Below are 23,975 nucleotides of genomic sequence, written 5' to 3' on the forward strand. Positions count from 1 at the left end.
CGAAAAACTCTTTGGTTTGACTTAAAAACTATTTTTTTTTTCTTTTTCATAGTGTGATAAGTAGTCTAATATTGTGATTTTATACATTGTGGACCAAGTTTCTAGGGAAATTCCTTGTGATTCGTGTAAGTGAATGTTTTACAACGGTTAGTAGTAATTAATTGTTAACAGTTTCGACTTAGCAATTATTTGAACGAACAATACTACCTCCACTATGAATTGAAATGTTTTCGTACGGCTACAAAATGATAGCGGATAATTTTACATAAATTACATAATATCAGTCTAGTTGTATTTGCAGGAATGTTTGTTAGTAAATTATTATTTTTGAGATAACTATAAGGTATGTTTTTAATGTTCGTAAGTAGTTTTTAATGTAATTTAATATAATTTAATCGATATTTTGCTCCTTTTTATGAATGGAGGTAAGTACGAGTACCTATTTTGGTAATATATTATAATACAATAACAATTTTGTTTTATTTAATTTACCTTTACTTTTTTAAGATCACAAAAAAACGTTGATTAGGAATTTTATTGATGAACGTCGACAGAACGACTGGCGTGTCCAGGTGTAATAGTGAGACGTTGAGGAATGGCTTCCTTCCGTTAGTGTTAATGTTATGTCAATTAAATATAAACTTTAATACAGTGCAATATGGTTGTTAATGTGATTCGGATGTCGCAGATGTTTGCTAGACGAGCTAGGTATACGGCCGTACGGCGATCTATTTGGAGAACGCGCGCGTCACTGGACGCGACGTCGTTCCGCGGTTGTGTGTGACAGATTCTTCGATCTCGCACTGATATCTTGGTCTTCAAATTATAAAGCTTATTAACTCGAACATGAACATAATCATTTCGCAATAACAACGATTAGCATTTAAAATCGTTTATTATAAGAAAATATTTCCTTATCGATAATCTCTTGAAGCGCGAGGTTCTTTATAATTTAAGAATTCACTTTGTACTGTAGCCATAGGAGCGTATTTTCGGTGGTGATCAAGAAGGATGCTTCTCTTGCGTGTACACGTTGCCAAATCCTTTTTTGGAGGCAGCTGGACCTGTAACAAAAAAGGCCGTTGTAAGAAAAAGATGATACGGAAGTTGAATTGCAATTACGCTGCGCAACTGGCCATTTGCAATATAAAAAGTTTACTATGTATAGTGGCCAATGCTAATTGCGGTTTGTACCGACCATATTTGAATTTACGGGTTGTGCGCGTGCGCTTGGAATCGTAAACGCCCTCCAGCTGCCGATACTATTCGCGTCTACATGTCGTTAAACCGCGCGGAAATTAAAACGGCTTTGGGGAATTCCAAATCTATATTAAACCATGTAAGTAACTAAGTTTAAAAAACTTGTGGAATGTTTATGTGAAATAACCCGCAGGATTGCCACGCGCGAGATCAGTTTAGCCGTTTATTTCCAGGAAGCGTCCCGTAATAGAGCTACTAGACATATCAATTCAGCTAGATGTAACCTTCAAACGTTCGCCAATTCTTCGTGACGTACGTACTGAGACGAACAATTTAAATATTAGTAGGGAGCGTTTTGAAGCGAGACGCGGGTGCATAAACATAATAAATCACCCGTCGTACTGACTGTCTGTCGCGCCGCTATATTTGAGGCTGATAAGGACACTTGTATGTATGTAGAAGTTATTTTGCTAAAACGAGCGCGAAAGATGTCTCGCTCGCTTGTTTTGTTTTTAATCGTGTAGTTAGCCAAGTCGGTCAGTTTAATTGATCTTCCTGTTTCAGTTTTCTCTTTAGGATCTCAAATAGAACGCACCTCGTGCTCTACCTACAGCTCTACGTTCATTCAAGTTTTGATAAATTTTAGGCACTGGATGCTACTTTACTAATAAAAACACCGAAGTTTTAAATCGAAAAATAATAGTATTTTGAAAGAAAATAATATGTGCAATCAATTAGTAGGACGTTTATAAAATGTATCGGCTTGCGACTATGCCTTCGAAAATTTCAGACTGTGACAGGCTTTCAGAATGTGTCGTCCTCCTAGATCCCATCTGTCTCTGTGCCAAAAATTCATGAAAATAACGTCAAGTGAGAGCTACTAATAACACAAGTTAACACAACATAACTCTTCCATTATCATCACGTCATCATGACTGCACAACTTTTTTACACGCGAACACTCGTACATCAAGCGCCGGCATTGGATAATGCTCGCTCAATCATTTAATAACACAAAAACCACTTAGATCGATCTTAACATTGAACAATACTGCATGAACCATAATATGGAGTCATGTGGAGGAATTGAAACTGTCGAACTCGAAGCATTTGTTATTTCATCAATCACCATAGAACACTTCTTGTGTTATTGCCTCAAACTAGCTCCTTGGAAAGGTAAGTTTTTCCTTAACTATTTAAATTGGCTTATTTGTCATAAAGCTTCGTGAATATCTTTGCTTTGTCTAATGGTCTATTGCTATCGAAATCGATTCGTACAAGAATATGCGCATTCAATTAATTTGACTTCAAATAACATGTGGCTGATGTTGTTTAGTCTACCTATTTGAAAACTAAAGTGGCAAGAAAACTGGCTTGTAGCGTGAAGAACTGACGATGAAATGGGAAGAAAAATCAAGAAGTTTTTGCAGGAGACGAATGATTTAGGTACCTGTGCCATACAGTAGTGCGGTGGAAGATTAGTGAGTCAAGATGGTAGTAAGTATACTAGGTATTAGTATGCTTACTCGCATATACTGCCTATTGATTGAATATGGATACTTAATACTTTCAGAAATTGAGCACACTGCAAGAAATAGCAGATGCGTTATCCTAATAGTTTACGGGGATTTGGTTCCGGGAGAAGATTCTGCGTGGATCTGCGCATCGTCATTTTCTCACAAACCATCAATAAGCTGCTATCTACAAACAGCTTCAGCACATTCGCGGAAATTGTTTATATTCGCAGCCATGGTGTTTATTTCAGTCAGCACTTCATTTTTATGGGGCCTAGCAGACAAGTTCTGTATATGTCGGCGAGGATGTAGAGAACGTACATGATGCTATCATTATGCGATGAATTGATTTCCATAATAGCTTAGCTTAGGATACTTCCTATCCAAATAATATTCCTGCGCGTTATATATTTATTACCTACTTGTTTGTTGTTCAGAATTATTGATAGATTGGTAACAAATGTTATTGACATCTAGGCGGCATTATGCATACTAAAGCGTAGCACCATAAGGACTGGTGGTACTTCCGGAGCCCCGAAAGGAAAAGAAATACCCTCGCGAAATTACGATTCCGCGCACGCAGCCGATATTGCCAGCTCCCAGGTTCTCAGGCTGTTTGTTATCAAATGCAAATCGGTGACTTCCAAATTTGGCTGGGACCTGCTATGAAGTGCATTAATGTTTCTAAGAAATCATATTCGCAGGTACGGAAATTGAAGTGGCCGCACGTATTTGTTACTACTTATCTACCTCCGGTTTGCGTCGGGAAAGTATTTTGTGATATCTAACGAACTACTTTTAAATATTTTAAAACTTTCAACAATCATAGACGTTATACAAACATCTTCTATACGTCTGTGAATCCACCTAATTGACCTTGTTAAGTGGTTCGCTGGAAGCCCGTTCATCTAACTAAAGTATGATCGCGCACGTCATCGATTGCTCCGCGTGTATGATATATCGATAATACCGACCAGATTCGATTCTATTATTGACTGCGCAAACATCGTGTGAAAGGAAGCTTTTGGGCCATTTCCTGGAGCGAGAGAAATGGGGCCGGCCGTGACGCACGTTTTTACCTCGGCATCCGCTCATAATAAGACGATTTTTTTATAGACACATTCCGTAATTAAAAACTTTGGAGTGCTGCGGAACTAGTCAATATAATTTTCGGGATGCGGTGTCTAAATGATTTTTCAGTTTGTTATTTATTGAAGTAAGTTTGGTTTTTATGAGGATGGATGTTAACAAAATGGTAATATCATTTTGAAGTGGATCCGATTCTGTCTGAAAATATCATTTTTAAGCACTGGAAACTTTTACTATTCGCTACTATTTATAGGCGTTTTACAAACCAAAGCATGTGCGAAAAAGTTTTTCCAAAGTTTACATGCGGTCCTCCGAGGAAAAATAGGAACAAAACTATAATAGTCTTTCAAGTCATGTTTCAGTTTTCTTAATTTATTCACTCACTCGAATCCTTCACGCTTAAATCATTTCTAATAGGTACCATTATCATATTATGTAAATTATTATGCTTTTCAGACATGCAGTGTTGCAAATTGCCCGTGGGCGTAGTCTAAGTGCACCGGGTTATTTAGGTGCGCGGTGCAAACATTTTAATTAAGAATCTAAAATAGCCGAAGAATTTATAGCACGTTTTAATCAACAAAGCTGGTTATTGGATGCGAACAAAGTGCAATAAACGAGTGTTAACTTTGTTTTTTATTCATTTCACATTGATGTTTGATGCGCTTTAAGTTTTTTTAATCCATCCATTAATTATTTGGATTTAAACTCGGATTTATCTATCCTTATTTGATTATTTCTGACGCACATTTATTTATTGAGAAAACTTCAATGCTAGGATTCTTTCTCTGGATCAAACATTTGTATTGTTTTGTTGTTGGTTTTATTATTTCCCGCTGCAGTTGTGTTATTGGGATAGTAAAGGTGGCGTAGTAAGGCCGTGATCATGTGCGACGTGACCAGAGTTTCGATCCGAGGACACAACGGGCGAGTCGTGGATGCGGGGATCGTGTCTCCATTGTATTTGTATTCCACGATAAGTAGTGTCCGACCGAATATGGATTTTCAGCCGAAAACGAAAACGAAGCTTCGGCTGCAGTCTCATTTTCGGCCGAAAACGAAAATGACCTTCAACTGTCAAATTTCAGTATGTTTCCGATCAAATATCCATAATTTTTCAACTTGAAAAATGTAAACAAATAAAACTAATGATTTTTTATTTTTATTACTAATGCAAACTGGAATTTAATAATGCGGATTTTATTTTTTATAGGCAATGTAGTTTAAATGACGCCCGTTTCACTCTAGGCACTCTTACAGACGGACCCTACATTCGCAATATCACGGCGGATATTTTCTTACAGAATCTGAATTATTATCTAAGGATTGTGGCTGTAAACTTTTGACTTGAGATACCCACCAGAAAAAGTCGCATGGTGTGAGATCTGGTAACCAAGGCGGCTAGGGTATGTCCCTGAACTTGCTGATCATTTATTTGAAAAAAAATATAGTCCTCAGTGTCTCCATCGAGGTCCTATCCATATGTGGTGAGACACCTTGCTGAAATAGAGTTCTGTAGTTGTAGCCGGGATGCAGTTATAGTTGTGATAGCAGACATTAATCGATCATTCGACAATACACTTCAGCATTTACTTGTAGGTTTATGCAAATTCCGCATAATTTCGTCTTGAACTTGGGCCACCCGTTCGGCATTGCTGCTGATTTTGATGGTTTTGGAGGAAACCTGTGGACGACTGTTCTTTCTTGCCTGAACTTTTGCACTCACGATGAAGTACGTTGTGTACTTGGGCCATCACTTAATCGCTGAATATTGAAATACATAAGTACAAAAAGCGCGACGCGCTCGAATCGTGATTCGTTGCATTTCAAATATTGCTCAACTGCGAACGCTCTGTGGGCCCCCGACTCTATTTTATTCGTATTACCTTTACAACTTACAATGTAACCTCACTTTACAACTTCAAAACAGTGTGATAATACTGCGTCCGTTCAAGACTGATTGGAATCATTAGTGCACCCGATTCACTTCGAGGATATTCGAACGTTATACGTCACCATCTTATTCAAGTATTTATTATATTCGGTTTGGCCGAAGCTTCGGCTGCTTTTAGGCCGAAAACGAAAATATGGCCGAATGTCCATTTTTTGGCCGAAAATGGCCGAAAACGAAAACGAAAACGAATATTCGGTCGGTCACTAACGATAAGTTTAATGTGGACGGACTTGCGGACGGCAGCAAAAAAATCTGCGCTACGAAAATTGTCCTTTATGAAACAATACTGTACATGTAACAGAATAAGAGATACGTGTCGGACTAACGTCTACAGTTGTGTTAAAGGGAGCACACGAAAAAAAAAATTACAGTGGTCAGCAAAACCTAAAATGGTCATGTCCAAGAGGTCTATGGTAAAGTGACCTCGTAAGTGACGAATATCGTCAATTAACCGGTAGTGTAAAAGTTTGGAGCTAGATTTAATTTAAAAAAATAGAGCGGATGGAAACACGCTCTACCTACTCGCTCTTACGCCGAAATCGAACGATCAGCTCGCACCGGCCACGGCCGGCCGCGGGAACCCAGACCACCGCTGATCCTTTATCCGTTGGAACTGCAGCAGCATACTAATTTTCAAGTTCACTGATCAAGTGCATTCACTTGTTTGTTGTATTAAAATGTAAATTACAGGAAAATAGAGCGTATGGAGATGGAAACACGTCCAAATGACTTTACTTCGAAATCGGTCGATCAGCTCGAATGGCGGGAACTACTGCTGAAAGTTTATCCCACAGTTGGCACTGCAGTAGAACTATAATTTCAAGTTCAACGATCAAGTGCACCCGCTTTGTAGAACTAGAACCAGTATGGTCTGGATTCCTCGACAAATGCAGAATATTTTTATGGTTGAACGTGGTTTTCTTTAATAATATCGATTATAAGGCCTAACGATACTGGTATCTTTATTTTCACTGTCTTTGTTTGGCTTTTGTTTACAGAGAGAAACGCAGATAGGGATTTTGCTCGATAAACTTTTTTTTGGTACGTGGAATCTGGGAATTTCGAAAATGGCTTTGCAAATCCTCATTATCGTCAGCTCACGTCAGCAGCAGTTGGCACTTGTTTGTTATTTACCTGCTTGGTGTTTGTTACATGTATCTAGGTTTATGTGTATGGCATTTTCAAGTTAACATTATCTTAGTAGAACTGAGAGATATCTACGTACTTAATTAACAGATTTCTTGGCAGTCGTTCCTAAGTTTTAAAAGCCGCGTTCGCTTTCACGAGTGTCTCTAATCTCTATGCTGTGCACGAGATTATTATGTGTTTTCTGGCTACAATCCGAGATCATAAACCTAAAATTTAGACAGCTGTTTATTCTTTATATCCGGCCCAGTGCGTCTAGGAACACCGAATGTTCTTGTTATGAAATGAGAATTGTCATTCTTAAAAATAGCGTGAGCTGTAACCTGGAAAATTTTTGGCATGCGATATTAAAAATGATTTAATTTTGTTTTCATCCATATTTTACATTGCAAATAGCTAGGTAGGTACACTTCGTTTTCGTATGCAGAGCGGTGGCATGTTAAATAATAAACTCTTACTAAGAAACAATTAGAGGTGCTCAACGATAATTAAGTAAGTAAGTAGTTAGGTGTAATAAGATAGCGCATTTTTTCCATTGAAATGAAGTAACCTGGTTTCTGGGCTGGGTGACACAAATTGACTAGGTATACTTTGGTTGTTTGATGTCCACGTTTATCAATTGAGATCAAGATCCTCGTTTTTCATTATAATTTTCATAGGTATCCTTGTACTTGCAGGTACTTGAACTCCCTCCCTATTTTTCTGTGCCGAATGTTCAGCAAATTGCGACGTTACGCCCGACTGGATCAGTCTGGTTTTTTGTTCGCCGTCAATCCGTCATCAAGGTTCAACAGCCCAGTAAATCATCGACGTAACGCTGTTTATCGTTAATAGTTGTCAAAAATCGGCATCGGCGGAAGCGTAGGGCTTCCCGGTCGGCCCGAGTGATCGGGCGGAAGCGACGCGGGGCTCCCGCTCGCGACGACCCTGCATTACAAATAGCCCACTAATGAACGCACGTGCGTGCACCGAGCTGCCTCTGCTGAGGGTCGATTACCTGCTTTCACCTTACGCCTAGAGATCCTAGGCTGCCTGCGCTCACGACTGGATTACTCGACAGCTCGCAGTTTACGTTGGCTAATGGGCTTGTCGTCGTAACACATATGCATTTCTTGCATAAGGAATATTTTGTTTGTCGTAAGCAGTTCAGTCTTCGCGTATCGGATTCGGATACTTGTTATAGGGCATTTCTCAGACCTACGAGTAGGTATACAGGCATAGTCAACAGTCAACACGCATGTTAAAAAAATCGGAATTTCAATTTTAAAAGTGACCTAGAATCAGTGGTGTGCGTGTCATCGGATTTGTGATTCCTGTCACCATGCTAGGCATAGCATAACCGGCAGGTTGCATTCTGTTAAGACCGATTTGGAAAGTGTATTACCCACCTACGTTGCGACACAATCGCTGGGTGCACTTGTTTGAGGCGTGCTTGATGGCATCATTAAAATTTGATCGGCATCGATCACGCGTGCAGGCATCCGCGGCCTCGATTATAGTGACACTATGACTATACCTACTGTCCTGTCCATCTACTAGATAAAAAACAACCGCCCATTTTAATAAATCTATCTACCTACATACGTATTATATAATGTAACCATGCTGACGATTAGAGCATATTCTACATCATGGCATGGTGAAAATAGCTTCTCTAGCTAGCAGACCAAAATATAGAGCCGTTTTCACTTACCAAAAAATACAGAGGATATAACAGCAAACATAACCATCAATCAACCATAAACCAAGATCAAAGCAAGATAATATTTTCTTTCTAAACAATATGAACAAAGCATATCCTTGGAAATATTTTCTAATAAAAATATGATGGATCATCACCGTAAAGATATTTTTTGATCTCGTTTTTTACGTTTTATTTACATGCACAGCGCAAACATGTTTTTTATTTGGCAAGCCTATGGCGTCGGGTGCCCACTCGTGTGTGCACACTGGCAAGTGACCTCCAGTGCGGGCCGAATCGAAAATAAATAAAGGCGGACACGGTGCGGGCGCCAGAACCGCGACTGTAGAGTGACCAACTGCATCAGATATTTAGATTTTTGAAGATCAGGTAACATTTCAAGACCAACTTGGCAACTACTGCCGCAATACAAGCTGCAGACATGAAAAGGGTGAGAATTTCTGTCAGCTTTAGAATAAACGAAGCTGGAAAGAATCAATGGTATGGTATCGTTTACAGTCATGTAATGCAAATTCTCGCTTGAAAAAGGTTACAATTTAGTTCTTAGGTTCTAGTCTGACATTCGCAAGCGCATCGTCCCGAATTCGGGATACTATGTGTAATCCCTATCCGCGAGACGCAGAGTGCGCCACGAGACAGTAATATTTCAAACTGGCGAGGTGCCAGCGAGGATCCACGAGTCGCCGTAATGAGAGTTACGACCGTGTAAACATTCCTTTTTCGGGAACGCTTTGTGAAGGTTATGCACTCCTTTAAACGCGTACCTAAGTTCATTGCGGGACCGCGAGTATGTGGGGATGCCTTTCTCTTCTTTGATGTTACACAAGCTTGATCTTTTCGTTTTGCTTTTTGATAAAATGTATATAAGGCATGTCCTTTGCGGGTCTATCTAATGACAGTTTACCTAAATTTCCCTGGGACAAACATGGTCCTTAGATTTTATGGGCTCTACATAGGAGTGGCAGCGATAAGATCGAGAGGTAGAATTATGCCCGTTTTCACCATTAATCCCTAATTTTTGAGTGACCCTTATGGTGACAAATAACAGGAATTTTAGTTACACAGGGGTCACTTAAAAAATAGGGATTGATGGTGAAAACGGGCATTAGTCCACGAATTAGTCCCGTACTTTTTAAAGTTAATCTTGACAACTTTACTAATTGGTGTATTTACCCAAGTTCTACACTTCCTTTAGTTTCTTCTCTTAGCAAAAATGCCGAAGTGTCATTTTTGCCTATTCTAGTGTTCACAGTCACACTGAAAATCTTGAGAATTCTCAAGACATCGGCAGCAATTTGATAAAAGATCTTCGATCGGCATAGTATCAAAACTTCCTTACTTATTATTCTGTGAAAATTGAATTTTAAGTGTTGTTAACTCACCAAGCAGAGCTTCTTTGCCGACATGCACGTTGCAGTAGATGTGGTGCGAGGCGGGCGCCACCGGTTCAGTGGGCGACTCCCCGCCGGCTTCCATCAGCTTCATCTTCGCAGTCAGGTCCTGCATGTCTGCGGATGAGAAACTACTGCTCAAATGCTTAGACACGATATGGCTATTTAATTGAACTGGCTTCTGAGGTTACCGCATAAGCTACCACGCTGATGATATTGGTGTAATGTATTTGAAAATGTTTGGTGTATTTCGATCTTCGCGAAGAGTACTTGTTCCCACTACTCCTTGAGTTGTGTCGAGCTGTTATATATTAGTTGTATTATTGTAACTATAATTTCATGTCTGCATTTCTATGGTCAATGCTATACTAGTATAAATCTAAATACTGTATCTGACTCCCTAGGTCTTAATAAATGTGTTAAACAATGGGTTTTCTAGGCAAGAGAACTTGTAAATCTATCCATTTGGGAGACATATGAATCAGTCACTCATCGAATCGGCAATTAGGTAATGTCACAAGAAATTGTTAATTGTATTTTATATCACCAGCACTTAACTGGGTGCAATTACCGTGAAATTGAACTATGACTCATCATCAATTTACTCGTATATGAAATTATTAAGTGTTAAACCGATGAGTTTCTAATGCTTGTTCTAATTTCGGTGCAACGAAAAAACCGTTAGCCATTGTACCGCGTGCGGTCCGCTTCACAGGTCAAAATTAGTAGCGCACATGTTCAAACAAAAGCCGATTGTTTACCGCAGACGCGTGCGCAGCGCCAACTCTCGGCTCCATAACACAAATCCAAGCCTATAAATATTCTGGTGTGTTGATCGGTTCATGGTAAAATCATCTTACCTATTTTCTTTAGTATAAGCCCATTTTTCCACCAAAACAATGTGTCTTATTTGAATTTATCGCAGTGGAATTTAGGGCGAAGCGTGTAAGAATAGAAATCAGAACAATGGCTCTACTTTGGGTTGTAACGATTTTAGTTGCACATGCTCCTATGATAACAAATCCCAAATACATACATACTGATCCTTGACGTTTATCTAAACTTATCCTTGAATTTTAATAGCGTAAAATAATTAAAAAATATTTTTGATCACCAATACGGGTTGTTAGCATTCTAATGCCGTCTCCGATGTATTCGTTTGGATAATAAATACAGTACACGGAGGTATCGTGATCGTGTTCACCGGTCCTGAATAAATAAACCGTTGCGTTTAGGTAACATTTTAAGTTAGTTTACATTTTGTTTACGTTGGCAGTATTGATTGCTGCTAAATAAATTAATACGTTTGCAATTGAAATGTAGAGGCCAATGTAGTTAGAGAAATAAAAAAAAAACTTTTTTATTTACAGAAAATCTTGAAGTTTTCATATAAAATTTTGAGCGGATTTTCTGAAATAGCAATTCCGCGAATAGGAGATTCTGAAAAGTTTCTAATATTTTCAATTCAAATGTAGAGCAAACCTGTGAAGTCTAATTCAATTTGACTCTAGATTTGATATTGGTTTGGTTACTTTAGTAAAATGTCGTCATCTATCTAGCTCCAAGTTGTATTTGTGGCGTGGGACTGCCGGGATCTTCGGATTTTCGGAGAAGAATATGAAAATACTCATAAAAAAATCGTTTAAACTGCTTAGAGCTGGTGAACTCACCTGACTGAAGAGTTTGCTTCAACACTTTCCACTGCTTCGCGTGGGATAGTGAAAGATACAACACCACTAAAAAGAAAACTACACAGCCGCTCGCGGCAATCGCCACACTGGGCGCTTGGAAGTCCCATTTGTCCTCACTGTCATTTATCACTTCACTCTCGTAGTCCGAGTAATCATCTTCATAGTCACTGGTTGTGTCACTTTTTGTTCTGTTTTGCGTTTCGAAGGGGAACAGTTGTATTTGGAAGAGGGGTTGGCAGACTGTGTCCCTGTGTAGTTCGCAGGGAAGTCGGACTGCAAGGCGCTGGTCGGGGTCGCAGCGCGTGCAGGGGGCGCAGGCGGCGCGCTCGCGGTCCCACCAGCTCACGCCGCGCTGGCACCTCTTCATGCCCTCGGCGCGAGCGCACGCATAGCTCAGGGCTAGTGTCGCTACCAGCAAGCACAGGTTGTTCCCTCGCATTACCTGAATTTATTACAAATGTTCAGCATTCAACTCTACTTTTAGTTAATCTCAAACCACTGGTTGATCAATCCTTGATTTATCTGGATCGTTTCCTTCCTAGCGATAAGACCGCCTAAATTGCACCGTTTCTTTTTTGTCTATTCTGTGTGGTGTACATATGTAATATGGCTGAAAAATCTAACTGGGTTTTTAGCGCCACTTATTTCTCGATATGTTGTCATGTAGAGTTGGTAGGATAATTTTAGATTAAGTATGTACTGCTGTTTGGACCTTTATTACTACATCTACTTATTGCTATTAAAACATGCAGGTCAACCGTTTGATAAATAAAAAGTGGACTCTATTGCGCCCAACAACCAGCCAGCAGGATTTGATGCTTGGAGGTTGGAGGATTGGGCAGTTTGGATGCGGAAGTTCAAAGGTAAGTAAATTTATTATAGGTAGAGCAAATAGGACCCTACTACTACGTCTTAGTATCCAAATCTATTAAAGGGGCTATCCAGGCAGTCGACAATGAACATTAAGATAAATAATAATTTAATAACAATTAAGATGAAACGATGCAATTTACAACTCACATACATCACATAAATTCAAGAAATTAAGAAAAAACTTACCGTATTGCTCAAGATCATAATGATCTTGTATTTACAAAGGCCCTCATCTCAATATTGCAGTTATTAGAAAGCACACTTTCACCAGTTTCACATTATCGGTTGTATTGTTTGTGTACTTCACTTGACTTGTTCTTATGGTCATTCACTGTCACTTGGTTTAGCGTTACATAAATTGTTTTGTGGAGGTCGTGATTGCGGCGATGCGCCTGCGGTTCTGATGGGTGCGGACGCGGTGTGCCAGCCGCGCCATCTCATCGACTGCCTGCCGCGCGTCGTCGTAGCCCTCCTCCCACGCAGGATGCGCGCACTCGCTTAGTAGATTCACTTCAGTACAAACGACGTCAAAATATCGCGGGATTGCAGGTCCATTTATCCAGATTCCAGCCGGCCACTACATTATTTAATGAATAAGAAGGATAGAAGGGCACTGAAAAGTAGCAATTTATGTAATCCCAATGTCTATCTGTTTTTAAGTCTACCACTAACTTTCAAAACGCTTTTCTCTCAGCTCGTATTCGTAAGCATTCGGCTTACCATAAGGCTAAATATGTACTGTACGTATACTATTTATTAGGTACATAAACACCCTAACTAAGGCTGATTTTAAAAGAAAGTAACTGAAAAAAAAGTCACTAATTTCAAAAAGATTGAAAGTAGGTAGGTAAGTAGAGATGGTGGAAGAGGGTGGAAGTTTGCGAAAATAAAATACACTGATTTTGGTGAAGCTTTATAAGTAATATTTACTTAGATCTAACAAGGTTCAACGAACTGTTTTTGTTGAGTTGACTTTGTTTTTCTATGCTTTGGAGATTGAATTTTCAAACTGAGCAGGAGATGTCACATCAAGTATTTGGTATCTTCTGCATCATTTGAGTTCGATATTTGAGATCCTGTTGTGGAAGATGAGGGTAGGCGATTCCGCGCCTTTGCTTCAATTATACATTTATACGTTAAATTGTCAATATCATTCATCAACTTTAATCGATCATCTTCATCTAATTTCTTTAATTTCCGTGCTAAAAGTTCGACGTAAATGTCACATTCGTCTGCAACTTTGGGAATATCCTTTTGCATTGATCTATTTTTATGATTTAATATTCGATAATTCGAATATTCATCCATTTCTCTCTTTGCAACACCGAAATGTTGTCCTTGAGATATTCACTACATTCATCTACATCGCTTTGTGATTCACTCGCATCTAACGTCGGATCCTGAAATTAAATGGAATATTAACTGTATCAATTTCAACTCCACAAAATAGAAGTCGTAAATGAAGAATGAAGTTCTCTCCCAGAGAAAGGGAATCCCAAAGGTAATCTTCCAGACATAAAAAAATAAAAATACACAGACGCGACGGTACTATTGTCGAGACAGGATCTAGGTAAACTTAATTCTATAATGAAATAAAAAATAAGGTGTTATTTCTGCTTGCCTCAATGAAAACTATGGGTTGGGGTTCATAGACTTCACCCAAATAGCTATTCATCAAATCGAAAGCAAACCACGTAGGTCGGTAGATGTCGTCTTCTCGGGATCCTGACATTGTAGAATCTCTAATTTTCTTCAAGTAATCCCTGTACTGTGTAAACAGAGTATTTTTCTTCCTCCTTAACTCTTCGATTGTGCATTCCATAGAAAAATCAGTTTTAATACGGATCCATGCATCCTTGATTAAATTTCGATTCTTGTGATTTGTACTATTAGTCCTATGTTTCCATAGGATTGGTTCCCCTTGCAATAACTCCAGAAATTCTATTACTGACGCATTTGACCACTCCATTTTTATACGAGAAACTTTTTTTTGCCTCAACTCAGCCTCTGACTCAGTGACCGTGTGATAATCTGGGCTGAAAAGAAAGACTTAGGTATTTATGGTTTAATTTACTTAACCGTCCCTTACTGTTTAAAAGGCTACGTACTTAAGTATCTTAGCACATGAAGTGGGAGTTGTTTAAATATGCATAGTTTGCGCCCTTTTAGTTCTTCACCCGTGAACATTCTATTTAGAATAATAAAGCATTCTATTAATTACGAAAGATATTATACCATTTGGCTTGTATTCTTATTTATTTGTTCTAGATAGACCGCAATGAAACAGCTCAGAATTCAATTTAATGTTAGTTATAAATTTTATCCTATTGTAGTTGATCTAAAATTATATGATCAAACTCCGCCCGATCCATCCCGCCTTTCGAATTTGAAAAATGTGGCCACGCGCGCGCGCCTGAGTTTATGGATCTGTCGCAGTCGGATTGTATAATCCGCCGTTTTACATTACCACTAGGCATTTTACATTACAGCTCTGTTTTGTAATACGGCGGTTCAACGTTTAGGCGGATTGTCATTGTGATACGTTCTTCAATACGGCGGCCCACGTTTAGCCGCATCGTACTACTGTTTAGATTGTAGGGTGACCATACTTACAAAATAAAACAATGTTTAATGAAAATAAATTTTAATAAGACAGATTTCTTCTCACGGAATTCCTTCGTAATTAAGTAAGAATTATTATCTTTTTTACTGTAAGTAATACTAAATTATACATTTGGATTCAGTCATTTTTTGTATAATAATATTTATAAATCACAGGGGATCTCAAAACAAATAATAGTCCAGTCAAATTAGACATGAACCCTGCAATAATTCGCATACAGCTGAAAATTGGTACGAATGTTCGGAGCACCATTATGAATTAACTGTGAAAAGTCCCCATCGATCCGACATGTGCTAAAAAAAAAATTCTATGTCAAAGTTAAAAAATACGGGTTTTTGAGATTTTCAGCCAAACGGTAAGTTTTATCACAGCTCTATGCGAATTATTATAACCTGGACTGTCTAACTTGGTCGGGCTAAAAGAGTGACCATAGAGTTAGAAGTAGAGTAGTGACGTGTGCATATAAGAGCTCTTAAACATAATAAACACGAAAACTTCGTATCTTAGAAACTCACGGTGCAGTCCTTCGTCAAAGTTGCAACCATTTTTCGATAATTAAAGATGAAAGACGACATTAAGGTTGATTATTTTATATTCGACGTCGATAACACATCATGATACAATGCTGAGTCGAGGCACGAGGCGATATCACATTGGATTTATGTGTAAGACCGTTATGAAGAAAACACTTTTTTGACTCTTCTGATCATCAAATCTCAGAAACGCTGACTCTTAGGAGAAAGTGTATAGACAATTTTGATAGATAATAGTATGATCTTAAACCTTTAGCACATGTCGGTTCGATGGGGACTTTTCACAGTTAATTCATAATGGTGCTCCGAACATGCGTACCAATTTTCAGCTGTATGCGAATTAATGCAGGGTTCATGTCTAATTTGACTGGACTATAAACTTTTTTTGAAAGTTAATAATAAATAATAAAATATTTGGCTTTAGTCATTTTTAAACATAATGAGTAATCACAAGGTACAAACATCTTAAAACGACCACTGTCATAATATCATACTTTTTGCACCAATAATATTGAGTAGGATTCCGCCGAAAACCAGAATCCATAGCCACTTTAGCGGTTTTGATGTGGGCTATAACCTCCAAAACTCGGTCCCTTGTCCGCGGTTTTTTGACTGTTCCACATTGTGAAGAATAGAAATTCTTCAATTGCAAGTTAAAATTGTTCTTAAACTCACTGTCAACACACATATTTATAACGTTTTTAGCAACACATTTTCTGCATCCGACGCCATTGTTGTTGTTATGTCAGGCAGCGCCACGGTATTGAAAATGGGAACTAAAAACTGTCAAAGCGGCGGGTAATGACACGCTGTTTTACATTGCGGCTAGCCGTATTGAAGAACGTTTGGCGCCGAATACATTCCGGCGGATTTTCATTCAGCCGTATTCAATCCGCCTAAACGTTGAACCGCCGTATTACAAAACAGAGCTGTAATGTAAAATGCCTAGTGGTAATGTAAAACGGCGGATTATACAATCCGACTGCGACAGATCGACCACAGATTAGAGAGTATAGTTCCAAAATACTGGACTGTCCTGTCGATGACATTGACAGTGGGGCGCCACCGTCAATACCGGATCGCTGGTTCAGATTTTTGCCATGTTGGAAACCATATAGTTGAACGATGGTAGCGCCCCCCTGTCATTGAGTTTGGTGGGACAGTTCAGCGTGGGTCATCTATATGTCTAAAGGGATCATAGGGTTAATAACTCTATGAAAGGGATCGACTTCGACCAGTGATTGTGTGGGATGTGATGTGCATTTTGTGCACAGATATGGATAGAAATAAAATAAAAGTTTCTAATTTATGCAATGTATTGTGGCTGTATGTTACGTACCGGTCGCGAATCGCGATGCAGCGGTTTGCGCCGTTGAAGACGGACTCGGGTTCTAGGCTTTATTAATCTAAGGCAGTCTTTCCCAAAGTGGGCGATAACGCCCCCTTGTGGGCGCTGCAGGCTTAAAGGGGGGCGGTAAGAGACCCAGAAAAAGAATCGGGACGTTGTGTAGAGGCTTGGGAGGCGTCATCTACTAGGAGGACTCTTAGACACCGACTGAGCACTCGAAACTCGACTGCAAATGGGGGCGCTAAAAAGAATTTATTCTCAAAGTGGGCAGTAGACAAAATAAGTTTGGGAACCGCTGATCTAAGGGTTCTATGATGTCCTACTATTGTAACAATTTCACAAGGGCAAACGGTAACTTTTTGATAATTTGAATAACTACGGGCGACAGGACTATTCACATTTAATGTAGAATTAAAACACGGATGGAAACATTTGCACAAATATTTACGAATACACGTAGTTTTTGTGCATCTTTGCAAACATCTTGACTTATAACCACCCATAGACAAGATAGAGAGCTTGCATCATGCAATTTTTTTTTTTTTTTTTTTTTTTATTATGGCTATGCTATGCCTCTTGCCAGTGTCGAGTTAAAAACGGGGAAACGGGAATTAAAAGGAAAAATGCCTACTTTCGGAATTTGGAAAGGAATTAATGATCAGGAAAATGAGGAATATACAGGAGATATTTATATAATATACATACGTTTATACAAAAATCAAAGCTTTATATTATTTACAGTTATAAACTTGGCTATACAATTATATACAACAGGATCTTTATGGAAAAGGAGAGACATTATAGAAGACGGGAAAGGAATGTGTAAGGAAGAGAGTTCCCGAAGGAAAGCAGAGCGGTCAAAACTAGGACAGGAGAAGAAAATATGGTTGATAGTGCCTGAATCGGTGCCACACTCACAAGAATCATCATTAATGATATGGAGTCTTGCGAGGTGAGAGGGTGTACACGTGTGACCCAACCTCATGCGTATGATAGATGAAGAAACTCTCTTATCAAATTTCAACTTGAAAAACCAAGGCTTTGTAGGTATTTGTGGCTGAAGAAGTGAAAAAAGAAAGCCTTTTGATTTGCAACTAATTTCCCAATCCGATTGCCAGGAAGAGTTTAAAGAAAGTTTGGGTAATGCTAGGAGATCATGACAATAACTCTGATAGGGAAACAAATCTCCACAGGAGACCGCCTCATTGGCAAGACGATCTGCAATTTCGTTACCTCTTATCCCACAGTGACTAGGAATCCAGGCGAAACAAACATTCAGGCCAAGTGAAATACATTCATAAAATAACTTTCTAATGTCATATATTACAGGGTACTGGTTTCTGGATTTAAAAGGAAATTGATTTAAAGCTTGAAGTGCGCTCATGGAATCCGTAAAAATGACAACATTTTTAAGTCTATATAATTTTGCATATTCTATTGCTCTGAAAAGGCCAAAGCATTCCCCCGTAAAGACGGAGGATTCTGGAGGTAATTTGACTTTTTGGACAATTTTATACTGCGAGTGGAAAACCCCGACTCCAGTAATTTCTGTGCAAGAATGTTTAGATGCGTCTGTATTATGTGATGAAAACCATTATAATCTGTGTCTAAAATTTCATTAAATTTGGATGCAATGTTTAGATCTTGCTTATCAATTGGGAGAAAACAAATATTTATAGGGACTAAGAGAGATTCAATACTGCAATGAAACAATGGTAAGTGTTTTGAACGGAATATGGGAGAGGACAGAGACATTAATTTATTGTAGCTGTGCAAAAGACAAGGAATAGTTTTATGTTTCCAATAGTCTGAAATGGGAACTTTTTCTGATAAGCAGTGAAGTTTTGGGAAAAGTTGATGATTTGAGAAATTGAATGTACGAAAGAGGAATTTATCACACAGAAACTGCCGTCTAAATTTGAGAGGAGGATCACAACATTCAACTTGAAGCGCATTTACTGGACTACTTTTCATGGCTCCTGTTACAATTCTGAGAGCTTTTGACTGTATCAGATCTAATTTTTTAAAAGCAGATTTATTGCCTGGCTCGAGAAGAAACATGCCGTAGTCCAGAACACTTCTGATGAGAGCATTGTATATAAGCTTCATTGAAAAAGGGTGAGCTCCCCACCAAACTCCAGATAAACATCTGAGAATATTTATTCTTTTTTCACACTTTTCTGCAATATACTCGCAGTGTTGATTTCCAGTCAGTTTTGAGTCTAGAATTACTCCCAGAAATTTGTGATGAGGTTTTACAGGAATCAAATCATTATCATAAGAAATTTGGACAGGAGGTGGATTTCTCAATCTTGAAAAAATTACTGTGGCACTTTTATTAGCAGATAAGTTTAATCCATTATTATCAAGCCAGGATTTTAAATTAGATAGTGAAGAAGTAAGTGCTGACGCAGCAACTTCTATTTTCTTATCAATATTATAAAACAGCAAGTCATCAGCATATTGTAAAACTTTTGTATTATTATTGGAAATTGATGATGCCAAATCGTGAGTGTAAGCGTTATATAACAAAGGGCTAAGAACAGAGCCTTGTGGAAGTCCTTTCCAACAAGTGCGACTAAACGTGGAGCCATCCTGTGAAAGTTCTAGACACCTTTCATATAAGATGTTAATGATAAAGTTACTAAGCATTGTGGGAACTTTTAAGGCGTAGAGTTTTTTAAGCAATATTGGGATTATCACGTTATCATAAGCGGAATTTATATCTAAAAAAGTTGCAACAACTGACTGGTTATCAGAGAATGCAAGCCTAATATCAGTGATAAATAAACTAATATTGTCCATAGTACTTTTTCCCTTTCTGAATCCAAACTGGTTAACAGCCAGTAAATCATTACTCTCAAAAAACCATTCAAGCCGATTCTTTACCAGATGTTCAGCTAATTTCAATAACACTGAGGACAGAACTATTGGACGGTATGAAGATGGGTCAGATGGGGACTTATTTGGTTTAAGAACTGGCAACACTTTTTGGGACTTCCATGACAGAGGGACACTATTACCTGTCAACGCAATAGAATTGTTAATTTGTAAATAATAGGAGAGAACATGATCATTTAAATTATGAAAGAAGGAGTACGGAATACCATCTACACCTGGAGACGAATCAGTTACATTTTGGATGATTCCCTTGAGTTCAAACAGTGTAAATGGCTGTTCAATAACAGACACAGCGACTGGCGATGGAGTTATAATTAGTTTTTCAGGGACCCATGGAGGAGCCAGTTTATCAACAAATGGACAAGCAATTTCTAACGGGATAAATGGGTGGGAAGAATCTGTCATTGCAGATTTAAATCGACGAATGTTTTGCCATACTATCGAAGATGGCGTTTCAGGGGAAATTGTTAAGCAAAACTTTCTCCAGCTCTCAAACTTTTTCTTTTTAAAAAGTTCTCGAGTTTCTTCAATAACTTTACCCAATTCTGAATAATTTTCATTTGTCATATTTGCTTTATAGTTGCGCTCAGCAGCCTTTCTTTTTTTGATGGCCTCTGTACAGTCACTGTCCCACCATGGTTGTGGGGGAAGCTTACGATTAGGTACTTTTAACGGAAAAGCTCTGTTCGCAGATTCAACTAATATATTGGTAAAGGACAAGGCACAAGTGGATTCATTTCCTGAAGAGACAATTGGGAGAGACGATAGATAGTTCTCAACACCTTCTTTAAAAGTATTCCAAGCATTACTAGTTTTGTCTGGTAATCTGTGTTTAAGTAATGGAACATACTTAGATGTTATAGGACTATTAAATGGAAAAGTAATTAATATGGGGAAGTGGTCACTGCCATATGATGAAGGTAGAGTTTGCCAAGATAACAGAGAGGCTAGGCTAGGGGAACATATTGACAAATCAACAGCACTTTGACTTTGGCCTGGACTGGTAAAACGGGTAGGAGATCCTGTATTTAATGTACATAAGTTATGAGTGTCAATTATATCTAATAACATTTCCCCATAGTTATTTGAAATAGAACTGCCCCATGCACGATGATGACAGTTAAAATCTCCTAAGATGATCAGAGGTTTAGGGAGAGTTGAGATTAATTGATCAATTTCACTTAAGATAGAAGAAGAGGGGTGAGGTATGTACATAGACACTAAACAAAAATTATAAATATTTATTGCTATAATAGAAAATTCGTTACTATGATTAGGGATTGGAATTGGACTAAAAGAGACAGATTTGTTGATAAATATGGCTACTCCACCATATCCATCAATTCTGTCTTCCCTGATAGAATTATAACCATTAACTTTAAATTTTTGATTGGGTTTAAGCCAAGTTTCTGCCAGAGCAAAAACAAAAGGCTCAATCTTATTAATCATATGAAAAAAGTCACTCTTTTTGCTGATGATACTCCGGCAGTTCCATTGCATTGCCTTCGCAGCCATTTTGCAGGAATCTAATTAGACTTTCAATTAAAGGGGCAACGTTGGACGGTGATTTGAGATTACACTGAGAAAAAACATTAATCAAAGTCATAAGGCTAGATAAATTTGTTGTTGAGTCTTCTTTAGGTTGGTTATTGATAGCACATCCATCCCTTGGGGAAGGGAAAGAGTAGTCACGGATTAAATTATTATGGGCTACCTTATCATAGCCTTTTGAATGTGAAGGAGAGGGACGGGGTGGAAGGAAGACAGTCTTTTTGTAAGAACTTGAGGTTGACTTTGAGGAACCAGAATTAGTATTATAGTAAGGCATATTTTTAATAGGTGTACTTTGTTTTACAGGACTAGAGGACAGAGCGTCTGCGTAGGACTTGGAGACTGGAGGGTGGAGCTTGGATGCCTCTGCATACGAGATGGAATTTTCAGCCATATAAGCCTTGATTTTCTTTTGGCGGACAAATTCTGGGCATGACTTACTAGTTGCATAGTGGAAACCAGAACAAAGACAGCAGGAGGCTTGGTCTTCATGGATGGAGCAAGAATCACCAATGTGGGCTTGCCCACATTTAAAACAGCGGGGCTGGGACCTACATTGGGCCTTAGTATGACCAAATCGGCAACAATTAAAACATTGAATTGTAGGGAAAATGTACAATTCCACTGACAAAGCATTATAGCATACAAAAACTCGTTTAGGTAAAGATTGTCCGTCAAATGTTACTACGACTGATTGGGAGGGTTTCCAAGAAACTGTACCATTAATATAAGTCTTAAAATTCAATCTACGAACTTTTATTATTTTGCCACCACCTAATGGAACTGTCATGTTTTCTACGACTTCCTCAGGGGACCATTCTGCTGGAACTCCTCGAACTAGTCCCATCCTAGTAACGTTAAATGTGGGGATAAAAGCCTTATAATCATTGGAGTCCAGTTTAGGATGACTCATAAATGAATTAGCTTGAGAGAAATCTGAAAATGAGACTGAACATTTGTTTCGTCCAATTCTCTTTACACTTCCATCAATAATGTTGTGAAAGTTATGTCTCTTTAGAAAGTTCCCAAAAGTCACCGGATGCAAATAAACGCTGTCACTGGGAGACGATTGATTGCGTTGGACATGGACAATGTATGGAGCCGTATCAGAGTCATTGTAGAATTTCCGTCCAATAGTGGCGGGAGCAGAGCCCGAATTTGGCAAATCCTGGTCAATTGGAGTGGGAGTAGGAGGATCTACTGAAGGAGTTTTATCATCAGCGTTACTCGTACGACCATCAACCTTTTTCTTTTCCTGTCCATGAAGTTTTCTTTTCTTGTGGCTACGTTTGAGAGCGGGGGGAGTAGTAAATGAATTTTCGGAATCTGTATCATTAGTTACCGTCACATAAAACCCTACTGAAGGAGAAGAGTGTCCAGGAGAGCTGATAGGCTCATCAAAAACAGGGGGAACTGATCCCCCTGGGTCAGGAGGATCGTTCATGGTGAGAGACGAAAATGAAAAAAAACTTACCGAATATCAGCTCAAATAACACTATCTACACAAAATATACGTACACAATAATAAATATTTACACTACCACTACTTTCCTGATCACAATTACGCGAAAATTTATAAATAAAATCGGAAAGTTAAAAAAGACACCCGCCAAGTTTAACGTTTCCCGCGCTTTTTCATCATGCAAATTCCTCTATGATCATGCATGACACAACAACACGAACGTCTGGACTATGGACCGGGCATACCTATAAAATAAACGCGCTCAGTTCATACACGGTTTAGGAAAGGAACATGGCCGCAATAAGTTATTGTATTGATACTGTGGGTCTAGTCTAGCTAGACAAAGTGTAAATTATAATCGCAAACCAGTCGAAAAGCCCGTTTTTTGTGTGGAGTTTTGACGGATTCGATGGTCATTCTTTCAATATACGCAATCAACTTACAAAATGTCACTAACGGCCGAATACTGAAACACTACTCAAATCTGTCACTCAGCTGACGGGCTCCTAAATTTAAGTATCCTTCAATTTTAAATGGTATTCTCAAACGCTACTCAACGGATTTGAAGCCGTGATCAGCTAAGCAGCTCTCAAATGTTTACATAATGGCAACATTTACCAAAAAAAGTATGTTTTCATTTACACAAATGATAACTTTACGTCTTTTATCCATTACACGCAGCATTGTTTGGTTATGTATTGTCTTTTATGGAAATATACTCAATCAACTTAACATAGAACAGTTTATTTTTAGTTTCTATTATACATGATTCTCGTTTAATTATATAAAAAAAATAATGCTTGCATTATTATTTAATTAAAAAAATAATTTTAAAGGTGATACTTTTTATTGTTGAAATCTATTATGTGGCGATCGTGGACCGAAACGTAACCACAATTGACATTTATTATTGTTGATTGACAGAGCATCAAATTGACAAATCAACAACTCTTGGAAATGCTGCTATGCGATGTCCCCTTAATCCTCAGAAATAGGC

At 38.5% G+C, this 23,975-nt stretch overlaps 1 protein-coding gene and 2 long non-coding RNA genes across 4 annotated transcripts; 1 reads left to right on the forward strand and 2 right to left on the reverse strand.

The window, feature by feature from the left end:
- Positions 1-876: 876 nt before the first annotated feature.
- On the reverse strand, positions 877-13,017 carry LOC135073134 (tumor necrosis factor receptor superfamily member wengen). Its single transcript, XM_063967179.1, has 4 exons — positions 12,747-13,017; positions 11,667-12,129; positions 9,988-10,113; positions 877-1,064 (listed from the first exon to the last, which is right to left on the reverse strand). Exons 1-4 carry the CDS (start codon positions 12,762-12,764, stop codon positions 1,003-1,005), a joined length of 669 nt encoding a protein of 222 aa, XP_063823249.1. The 5' UTR covers positions 12,765-13,017; the 3' UTR covers positions 877-1,002.
- A 443-nt stretch (positions 13,018-13,460) lies between these two features.
- LOC135073139 (uncharacterized) lies at positions 13,461-17,557 on the reverse strand. 2 transcript variants are annotated; one of them, XR_010257585.1, is made up of 4 exons: positions 17,463-17,557; positions 14,669-14,748; positions 14,182-14,596; positions 13,461-13,960 (listed from the first exon to the last, which is right to left on the reverse strand). It is a non-coding gene; the product is annotated as an uncharacterized LOC135073139 (long non-coding RNA). The 2 variants fall into 2 exon arrangements; XR_010257586.1 differs by having other exon boundaries at positions 17,513-17,548.
- Positions 17,558-19,990: 2,433 nt separating this feature from the next.
- Positions 19,991-22,261, forward strand: LOC135073137 (uncharacterized). The gene is made up of 2 exons (XR_010257584.1): positions 19,991-21,170; positions 21,823-22,261. It is a non-coding gene; the product is annotated as an uncharacterized LOC135073137 (long non-coding RNA).
- The last annotated feature ends 1,714 nt before the right edge of the window (positions 22,262-23,975 follow it).

Source organism: Ostrinia nubilalis, chromosome 7 (assembly GCF_963855985.1).
Source record: "Ostrinia nubilalis chromosome 7, ilOstNubi1.1, whole genome shotgun sequence".
In the NCBI taxonomy this organism is placed as follows: Eukaryota; Metazoa; Arthropoda; class Insecta; order Lepidoptera; family Crambidae; genus Ostrinia; species Ostrinia nubilalis.

Coding starts and splice junctions, on each gene's coding strand:
- LOC135073134 (XM_063967179.1), bottom strand. Junction 10,114..11,666: donor GAAGCAAACTCTTCAGTCAG/GTGAGTTCACCA, acceptor TCTCATCCGCAG/ACATGCAGGACCTGACTGCG. Junction 1,065..9,987: donor CGGCAAAGAAGCTCTGCTTG/GTGAGTTAACAA, acceptor TTTTTGTTACAG/GTCCAGCTGCCTCCAAAAAA.